We start from the raw sequence: 10,992 nt of genomic DNA, 5'->3' as shown, positions 1-10,992 counted from the left end.
TGTTAAGTTCAGTTAACTTAAATACTTTTCATGAAACGTGTGTCAAACAGTGTCAACAACTCAAATGTTATCATAAAACATGATTGAAACGTCAAATACAGTAAACATTCGCTTAAGTCCGCATTTTGATCTTGAGAGTTTGATGCATACTTAATTAAAATGCGGTTTATAAAATTTTAAGAGTTATATTACAAAATATTAGGGGTCATATATTACAGTATGAAATATTATGGATATTTGAAATTTTTAGAGATTATGAAAATATAAGAGATATAAGATATAAGAGATATATTGATGAACTTATTATTTTATTTTATTCATATTACACACACACAAACATACATATATATATATATATATATATATATATATATATATATATATATATATATATATAACAAAATGTAATAGAATATATAATATAAGTAATTGATTTTGACAAAGTTAAAGTTGACCAGCACGATGTTATCTTCAAATCATTAGAAAGTGTTATCAACCTTCTTGATGTTAATGTGAGTGAGTTGAAAGATTCTTTTTATTTATCATAGGATAAGTTAAATCAAATTAAGGGTACGCTATTTACCCTTCGTCATATTTTACAAAATGATTCTACGTTATTCTTTTTTTTTTTAAAAATAAAATCCCAAAATTATTGATCTGAGAATTTTCTCTTTTCAAATGCGGATTTATGCGGGATACAAACTTAAATGAGTGCGGACTTAAGCGAATGTCTACTATACCCTTAACAAAATTTGATTAAAATGACTAAATCCACATACTTTTAAGATTGAATGACTAAATTTGACGAAAATTTTAAAAATGGACTAATTTCAATTTTTACTATAAGTAAAAGTTAAAGGACCAAAAACATAATTAACCCAAAATAAAATTACAAATATAAGTAATTGCAAATATCAAATTACAAGTTGGTGAAATAGAGTCAATTTATCATTTAATATTTGTTGATCAAGATGAACAAGTTTAATTGCCTTTCAAAACAACGAGAAAACAACAAAACTAAAAATTTAACTTAGCATTCAATCATCGTTTTAATCACCACTTGGATCAATGATTTTGATTAGATTTTAATCACTCTTTGAACCTGTTGTAGGTTTCATATTCAATCAAATAAATAGCTTTTTTAAGGATTAGAATATTAGAAAGGGAAGACCTGTGTTTGGTTGGATTCCAACTTCACGACCAATTCTTTTTAAGAGCTAGGTAGATTTCTTTCTTTTGTAAACTCAATCTACTTAAAGATAATTTTTTTTTTTTAATTTTCTTTAAGTAACAGTGTTCATCCTTGAGAGAAGAAGAGTGTTATTGCACTTCTCTATTACTCAGTAAGATCAGTTTTTTTTTTCTCTTACTTCATCTTTTGCTTTAACAGTGAATTGATATTTTTGTTATTATGATGCCAATTATTTATATTAAGATGTTTGGTGTGGTACTCAAGTCAACATTCTTACAAGCATGAGTTGTTATGATTGATATTTTGATTGAAAATTTAGTTATCAGACGATATCGTAAAATTCACATTTGAATTGAATACGGGACCCTATACAGAGTTTATACAATAGACAGCTCGTGAAGAGTTTTGTTTTCTAATTGAATTTTTTGTCGGTAGATCCATAACATGAAATTTAGATTTTGTTTATGGCACAGATGAATGGTGAATGTGACTACAAATAGGTTTTCATATGTTCCTTTAACAGATGAATGTCCAATTTGTTTTTTTTTTTTTTTTTCAGAAAGGGTAATTGTTTAACTGCAATGGTATGTCTTATTATTATTGTATTAAGTATTGAAACGAGTATAGATTCTCTGACTTCATTAAACAATGAACTAAGCACCTCTTAGTAGACAATTACAGTTTAAGGTGAATAATTAAGAAACTTATGAAACTAAAAAGAACACATTAAAAAAAAAGTTTGACTCTGCTCAGAACCGACACCCAGATGGTGCCAGAATGAACAGTGTCAATCAATCATACAATAAGCACACATGTAGGATAAGAGAGATTTGAAGCACTATCTATTCCAGTGTTTTCACATAATATGTTTATCATATCTAATCCTTAATACCAAATGGTGTCTTGAGCCTCATGACCTTATCTGTGCTTCCATTCTCTAGAGTTTCTTCCATCATCTGTTTCATCAGAGGAGGAGGGTCCCTCAGTGTTGGCTTCACTTGTTTGGCTGCTTTCTTTAGCCTTAACTTTTCCATTCTTCTTTTCTTCCTCATCAACACTTTTGAGAGTTTTCAAATTCACCATTGAATTGCTGTCTTCATCAGCTTTGTACTTGTACCAAGAGGCCCAGTAAAGGTAGTTAAAAAAGTTTACACAGCTTAGGATTGCTAAAAACCAATAGAACAAGTTAAGGTTGTTTTGATTCAAGTCTAAGCCATGCAACCATCCCTGCTTGCTTGGAGTGACCCTTTTGGTGACAGCATTAATGACATCCACAAAGACTGTGCTTAAGAAGTAACCAAGAGACATGGACAAATATGTGAAAGAAGTTGACAGTGACTTCATTGTTTCAGGTGCTTCCCTGTAGAAGAATTCTAGGAGTCCTACAAGAGTGAACATGTCCGCAATTCCAAATATAGCATATTGGAAAGATAGCCAAAACAGACTTATTGGCCTTGAAGGATCCTTTAGTCCTTGATCCCTTCTTTTCACTTCTACTATGCCAGCTACTGCCATTGAAATGAAAGAAAGTACTAACCCAACACCAACTCTTTGAAGTGGAGTAACCCCAGAAGGGTGGTGAGTGATCTTTCGTGCGAATGGCACAAACATGAATTCATAGATGGGAATTAGGAGGGACATGAAAAGCAGGGGGATCACTGGAATTGATGGAGCTGGCACAGTAAAAGAACCAAGTTTCAGGTTCATCATATTCCCCTGCTGAACTGAGAATGTTTGAAGTTGTGCTAAACAAGTGTTCATTATAATGGTGCTGGCTAATATCGGTAACATTCTGGTTAGGATCTTTACTTCTTCTACTTGCGTCACTGAGCACACCTTCCATGCTTCTGGCTCAATGTTCTGTTGAAGAATGCTGGCCCTATCTAGAAACCTGATTCAAGAAACAACACCATTAAAACAAATAAGAAAGAAAAAAAAAACAACGTTGTCATCAATTATTAACATGCATGGGAGTTAGCCATTGAAAAGCAATAAAAAAAAAAAGAAAGAAGAATCAAATCATTGAGGATACTGCTTGTATTGAGAAGGAAATTGCTTTTCATTTTATCAGAGAAGTACTGGGAACTAAGCCAACAAAAAAAACAAAAGAGGTTGATTGCAGATAGTACTGTAGTTTTAAAACTTTTTCACCGAGTTATTGTTGTCAGGAACTTATTTATTTTGTGTGATGTTTACAAGGGGTTCAGATATATTTTCCGTGACCTATTGATCATTCTCTGCATAGCTGCAGCTCCAAGCGTGCAGCAGTGATAGTAGTAGGCCCAGAGTCCTTGGCACTACCTACTACGTCGTACGTGAAGAAAAGAATCTCAACACGCCAATGTGCTGGACCATGTATTAGTTAATTGTCTCATCGCTCACAGAACATCATTAGGATGTGTTACATTATTTTGCAAGCTGTTAACCATGAATTTTGACCATGTACACAAGGAGTTACCTCATTTGGTTGGTATGTGCAATCCTCTCTAACTTAGCACTTTCATAGACCTCATAAAGTTCTTCATGTGACTCTGGCAGTGGTAGCTTCCGATTTTTGAAAGCCACGAAAATAACCTGCAGCGGAAAAACCAGGTTGGTTTGGTGCTTATTGCATATACAGTTTGATTTTGCAGGTTTGGATAAACTTCTGACAAAACACTCACCGAAAGTAATTTATTAAAGTTGTTGTATAACTGAACTGAAAAATGATTTTTAACTGACCTGAGTAATCTTCAAAATGGGGCTTTGACCAGGGGTTTTGACGCGGTAGAATGGCTTGCCAAGAGCAAGAGTGAGAAAGGCAATGGCGGAAGCTACTGTTACTATGGTAAAGCCCCAGTGCCAAGCCTTTTGGGTGCTAACCCAAACAACCCCAGTGACCCCTATAATTGATCCCAAGGTTGAACTCAGCAAAAGCCAATTGAAGAAGCTTGCAAGAGCCTTTGCTTCTCTTGGATTCTTTTCATCAAATTGGTCAGCACCGAATGCAGTCAAGGAACCTCTCACTCCTCCCATGCCCAAAGCCAATAAATACAATGACGTGTAAAACATGACAGCTATGCCCCCTTTGACACAGCTCGACTTGCCACAAGAATCCGGGTGTAAATGGTCCAGAGCAGCTTGAACTGTGAGCATTACCAAAGCCTGTGGGGAATCACAAACACCACAAAGAAATCAACTTTATCGTTTTCGAACCGCCTTTGTCTCATCGGACAGACCATTGGGATTTGAAATTTTCACATAATAACACACTTCGGAGATAATAATATTAATATATACAGTATTGTTTAGCACTTACCAAAACTTCGAGTGATCCGAAAAACAAACATGTGGTGAGTCTGTTGAGGTATGTGTCCGAGATAAAACCACCAACTAGGGAGAGCAAGAAAGTTGAGCCCAAAAAGGTTGTCAGGGTGTTGGCAGAGTTGGACAGATCAAAGTGCATCACCCCATAAAAGTATAGAACCAAGCTCGCCATGTTTGCTACAAAACCCATGTTGTCCAGTGCTGACAACACTGCATGAACAAGGAAGAAAAATATGAGATGAGGATGGTTTGCAAGCTAAGCTTCAGAACATTGTGCTTACTTACCGAAGATAAACATGGAAGCCCTGAATCCACCCTTTTGTTCTTCCTTCACCTCTTTGTCTCCCTGCATGAGAAAATCTGAAACTCATCAACAACAACAACAACAACAACCCTGTGAGGTAGAAGAAATGAGGTGTTGAATGACTAGTCTTACTTACCATTCTTGAGTTTCAATTGAAAATGGAGGTGGTGAACATATAACTGAAAAAGGAAGGTTTTTGGGACAAAGGTTCACTTCAGACAAGGATATGTGGTAAAGAGAGAAGTTTAGTTCAATGCCTTAAACTGTTTGCTTCTGATGTCTTCCATGCTATTTATCATGTTCCCTCTGTTCTCTTTCTCTCTTTTTTCTCTTGGACTCTGTGATTTGCGCACCAGTTTCAAATGACCAAATAAACAAACAAACAAATTACTGGTTGAATTATTATTGACACCAGGCTCACCACCAGAAATTTGAAACAGATGGTGGAGATATTTAAAAGTTTTAGTTTAAGGGTGCTAAAGCTTAATTATGGATGCTGATTCAATCAATGATGTTAATCAGGGCCATCATCGTGTGAGCCCCACAACAAATTCTGGAAAATGTGTATTCTGATTTAAAATTTTCAGTATTTACTTTTGTGGTGTTTTAAATCAGTTTTAAAATTTTTATACTTTCTAAAATAATACGTTTCCCACTGAATCTAGTAATAATAATAGTCAATTACAATTTTTCAACTAACAGTAGTTCAATTATTAGACTATTATTTTTATTCAAAAGTAATAAAATCATCATTTCCTATTAATAATTTGATTTATTACATTTTAATTCAGTATTAATATTTTATATTGAAATTACTTTTATATTTACATTAATTGTAAATGCTATTTTTTAATTATTTTTATGTATACCACTAAAACAACTGTTAATTACTATAACATTTTTAATAATATTAAAAATTTAATTAGATTTTGATAATCTTTAATTGTTTGTGTCTAACTATGGATAAATAAACAGGCAAGAAATACAAGCTCATTTTCCAAAGCTGCATTGTACAAAAAGTGAAAAAGAAAATGCAATTTCCCCCTCTTGTGTGCAAAGAAAGTAAGAGAAGTGTGTGAAAAAAAGAAGATATTAATATGATTTTTATATTAATATAAGTAAATAGTTAAAATAGTAAAAAAAAAAATTAATTCATTTAAATTTCAATATATTTTTATTATGAATCATAATTTTTTATCTATTAAAATATTATTTTATCTCATATCCATCAAATTATTCGTTAACTTAACCAAATTTATTATCCAATTCAAACATAAGCTAAATATTTTGAACATCTATACTCATTTAAATTAAAATACTTTTAAAATGATTTAATACTATTAAAACATATGACCTATGTTACAAATTTATTCACTAAATATATTTAATTTTTAAAATTTATATTTACATATTATTATACCAAATATATATATATATATATATATATATATATATATATATATAATCTGCATATTAAATCAACTCATATGGAGAGCCGATTTCAACATCAATTTAATGGACGGTTTGTTATCGATGGAAAGGGAATGGTATATTAGGATAAATAAATTGAAAATAGTCTATTTAGAGAATATTTTCTTAAATTGAGATTATTCCAATAAAATTTCACATCTAAGACCACATATTATATTTGAGCTATTCTTCCCTTAATGTATAGCAAATAATTATTGTAAGAGTATTATTATTGGTTATGACATTAAAAAAAGTGGTCATTACATTTTCATTTTTTAACTTTACAAATTGGAATTGGAATAATATATTTAATCTTTTTGGATGCTCCAAGTTCAATTTTACATTGAGCAAAAGATGAACATAGCAAACAGATTGATTTACCAACAAAATAACTGCTCCCTTTTTCTCCTGAAATTATTTCTATCTGTATACTTTTATAATTGCATATAAGGTTTCACACATTACATCTCATGTTATATCAAGGAAGATCTTTTTTTTTTAAATAATATTATCTTTTTTCTCTAAGAACTTTTCATGAGTAATAATACTTTTGACATTTTAAAATAAACTTTTATGATCATTTACATTCATTAAAACCTAAAAAAGAATGAAACTAAATTTTTTGGAAAACAAAATAAAGAGTTATTAAAACCTAATCAACCCAAGCACCGAGACAAATATTTAGGCTTTGGTTTGTAACGTGTATAAGGTTGTCTTGGGTGAAGAATCCGTTTGAGGAGGCTCTGTGTGAGTGTTCCTAAACTAGAAAGCTTTTGAGTAAAGCTCACGGGTGAATTTGAAAGGAAGAGGGTATACTTAGAGAAAAACTGGGAGTGGGGATGCCAACATTTTTCCCTCTTGATGCATACCATGTGATCCAGTGCCAGTGGCTACATTATCAAATTCGTAGACTGTTATGTTCTTTACAGCTGAACCCTGCATATATCACATGCTTTCCCTAATTATCCCCTCTTAATTATGTCCTCTCCATAATCTTCATAAGGAATAATTAATCATCATTAAGTCTTTCTGTAACTCTACACTAGTGTTATTGATGCTGAAATGTGCAAAGCTCGTGTTTATACATTTTTAATTTTTGGTGATGCAGGGTAGGAGAGAATGAATCGGGTTCAAACTTGTCCTTGGTTTGGCACTAGACAACATTGTCAGAAGGAAAAGGATCCAATACTATCCCTGCTATGGGAAAAACCACAATTACCCCTACAATTTACCAGACCCACAATTCAACATGCCCATTTCTCCAAAATCGACCTTTCATCCTCCAGTGACAAGTGGAGCTCCATCATTTTATCTGGGTCGCAAAAAATATAGAAAAAACAACATTTTTAAGAGGACATAGTTGAATGCTTCCTTTTGAAAAATGTTACACAAAAAAAAAATGCAGGTCCAAGCCGGCATGCAGCATCAACCTGCCTTCAAAACTGTAAAAAAACAGAAAAAAATCCTAAGTCAAATACTAAACCAAGGGTCACATGATACAGCTAATATGCTGTCCTTCATGTCCGAGGAAGCTCCATTGTTAGGCAAAAGTTCACGAACCTGAGTTTACCCTTCTTATATGTTCTCATTGAAACTCAGTTTCGCCTTTTGCTTTGGTGTTTAGTCTAGTTCCAATGATAAAACTCGCTTCTCCTTTGAACTGTCTCTTTCAAAATAGCAATCTTACTTCTACTATGTCAATCATACTAAACCTTTTTCTGTTTGAAAATCGTTGTCAATGGGAAAGCGCTTTCTTTAATTTTGGTATGTTCCACCCTGTTCGATTGGTGTGTTTACTCAGTCCCACCAAATTCCCGAGAAAACAAGGACACCACAGAGCAGTATCAGTATCTGTATTCTAAGGCTTCCTGTCAAAGAATTTCCAACTCATGCTATTGTCCTTTGAGTAGAATGTCAAAACATTCCGTGTGATAAATGTCCCGCATCGTAGAAGTCAATAAGCTGGAGTTGGATTTGGTTTCATATAATTGTATATTCATGATTGAAACTCTAGATTATTGGTTAAGATACATCGTAACAATTGAAAATTAAGGATTGTTGAAAGCAGCCAAAACTGCCAGCAAATTCTGAACTTAGACTTCAAAACTAAGAAGGATATATAGTTGCTCATATCCCACTCCTTAAAAGCATAGGTAGGACTAGGATCAGATGTAATCAGAAACAAATTCTCTTTGGTTCAATATATAAATGTAGGCTAACAGGTGAAAGAGTGGTGGAGTTATTGAGTTTCAAATTTACACTTTGATGGAAGATAAAAGTAACATGTTAATGCCTTGGTGGGCGTCAATTAATAGCCACCTTGGTCCAGTGTTGGGAGAAGTTGGCAATGCAGTTGAAAAATTTGGACCAAACCTATCAATTTTTAGTCTCTGTGACACAGCCTTTTTGCGTGTGTGTGGCATTCTATGAATGAATATAATAATAGTTTGATAAAGGCTATATAGATGCTTCTGCATCTCATCAAAGGCACAGTGTTATGGTCCTTAGTTCATAAATGTTCTTTTTCATAAAGTTTGATTTGTTAACCCCACCCTCCATGCTTTGTGCTTGTCAATGACACACCCTTTCTATCACTTTTTTTTACTCACAATGGTCCATGACTTTTCCAAAGTGATTGAGCATGTGTGTGTTCTCTTCTCTCAAGTTACACACATCTTCTGTTCTCTTTTTCTTCTACGACTTCCCACTTCTAGACACATACACCGTGTTCCAGTAGTTTTCAACCTTCGCAGTTCCACTATTGTTGTTTCTTGTTGTCCACGACACCCTCCTGCTATGCTGTGACTTCGTGCCAGAATCTGTCCGCTTCTGAGTGTGCCTACGTATGCGTGTGAGGATCATTCAATTCAATACTTGTTTAACAAAACTTCCAAAACGCGACACTGTTAAACGGAACTTCATCAACCAATCTTCAACTTTTATTTTTTATGTTCTGGCGTCAAATATTGAAGAAAAAAAAAATGAAGTCAAAAAACTAAGATCGAAGTATAGTGTGGTGGTAATAGTAGTAGCTGGCATTGGCGTGTGGTGTATAGTGTAAGTGCCTCATGTGTCGCTTCAAATTGATGATTATTTAGTTCGTGTTGTGGAAGTGAAGGGACTTGACCTTGGTGGCGTTGGTGTTATTGTAAAGTATAAAATGATGGTGGCGCCTAAGTGTATAGCATGCATATGGTTTGTGTCTATGAAACTCCTTTTAATTATTGCCAAGGAACAAAACTTAGGGAAAAAGGTTGGGGCAGGTAACACGTGGAGTGTACTTTGGAAACATGAATGATTTCTTTCTTTTTTTTTCAGTTTTAAAGTTTATATTTAAAAAAAAAATTAGAAAAATTATAACACAGTTTATTATTGTTTAAATCAAGTTTTTGTTTTAAATTGAATCATTTAGCTTAAGTTAAGAAAACAGTACAAAATCAATGACTTTTTTGGTTATCAAAGAGAGAGAATGTTAAGTTATGTCGAATTGTCTATTACCAAAAAACATGTCAACCTATGGATTTAATTTACTATTATCCTGGTTTTGACTCTACTATTTGGTTATAACTATTGATTATTACACATGCTTAAATTGTGTAATAAATAACACATTAATATGATTCCTGAAAAATGTGTCTTGACAATACTAGAAGATAAAAGATTAGAAGACTTCACTCACTACCGTGAAAAGGTGAGACCAAATACTTTAAAAAGATTCTACCGCGTGTGGAAAACATCATGGGACACTGGACATAATGGATTTCATAAAGAATACCACAAACCAATATTACTGAAAAGACTAACAAGTGATTGAATCTATTTAGGTTTATTCTCTCATCACTTAGACACAGATTTACTTAAAAAAATTATTAGTAAGTGATGAAGTTGTTCATTTCAATATATTTGAGATAAAGAGAGGAAGGAAGATGACATTCCTCTGTTCTTCAATCTTCTTTCCTAGACCATAATTTGAAGAGATAGATATAGGACAGATTATATTTATGGGTTCAGTTTATTTTTTAATTTAATTATTATAATAATGTGAAAAAAGACTTTTAAAATTATGTTTAAAAAATGATTAATAGTAAAAATTTAAAAATTATTATAAGAAAATGTTTAAAAATTAATTATTAATTTTAAAACTTTTTATAAATATTTTCTTATTAAAATATGTTATTTTAATTTATTTATTTTAATATTTTTTAAAAATAAATCTAACTCATCTAATTATAATTTTAAATTATTTTTAAAATCAAGAACAATTTAATAATATTGTTTTTTTCATTAAACTTAATTTTTAATCTATCATATACATCAACTCAATCATAAATTTTCACAAACTTTATCTCAAAATTTTCTATTTTTCCTATTTAAGGTCAATGGTCAAGAATATGAACAGCCTACATTATCATAAATGCATATATGATATTCATTGAATCATTTAGAAACTTTCGTAATCAAAAACTTTACTTCAAAATCTCCATGGAAGGTTAATGATAAAGAGCATCAACCGCTTCTATTATAATAAATGCATGTATTGAAGGACAACTCAAACTTATTCCAAAATGGATCACAATTATTACTCTTTAATCAACAAAAATGTATTATAGATTGTTTAATAGAAGAGAAAAGTAAAAGCAACAAGTAAATAAGTTGATAAAAAAGTCTAAACAAGTGAAGCAATATATAATTAAATAAATAACTAAGAATAGTTTTCACT

General features: G+C 32.0%; 1 protein-coding gene across 1 annotated transcript; it reads right to left on the bottom strand.

The window, feature by feature from the left end:
* Positions 1-1,804: 1,804 nt before the first annotated feature.
* Positions 1,805-5,267, bottom strand: LOC114189820 (protein NRT1/ PTR FAMILY 4.5-like). Its single transcript, XM_028078521.1, has 6 exons — positions 4,939-5,267; positions 4,784-4,844; positions 4,491-4,708; positions 3,914-4,336; positions 3,651-3,766; positions 1,805-3,083 (listed from the first exon to the last, which is right to left on the bottom strand). Exons 1-6 carry the CDS (start codon positions 4,939-4,941, stop codon positions 2,111-2,113), a joined length of 1,794 nt encoding a protein of 597 aa, XP_027934322.1. The 5' UTR covers positions 4,942-5,267; the 3' UTR covers positions 1,805-2,110.
* Between the last annotated feature and the right edge of the window lie 5,725 nt (positions 5,268-10,992).

Source organism: Vigna unguiculata, chromosome 7, assembly GCF_004118075.2.
Source record: "Vigna unguiculata cultivar IT97K-499-35 chromosome 7, ASM411807v1, whole genome shotgun sequence".
NCBI lineage: Eukaryota > Viridiplantae > Streptophyta > Magnoliopsida > Fabales > Fabaceae > Vigna > Vigna unguiculata.
The sequence above is the reverse complement of the archived record's forward strand: the minus strand, read 5'-3'. Positions and strand labels throughout refer to the sequence as shown.

What these genes read in the sequence shown, in the direction of transcription:
- LOC114189820 (XM_028078521.1), bottom strand. An exon ending in TCGGATCACTCGAAGTTTTG is followed by an intron (nt 4,337 to 4,490) that starts GTAAGTGCTAAA and finishes GATTCCCCACAG; the next exon opens with GCTTTGGTAATGCTCACAGT. An exon ending in GCACATACCAACCAAATGAG is followed by an intron (nt 3,084 to 3,650) that starts GTAACTCCTTGT and finishes TTCTTGAATCAG; the next exon opens with GTTTCTAGATAGGGCCAGCA.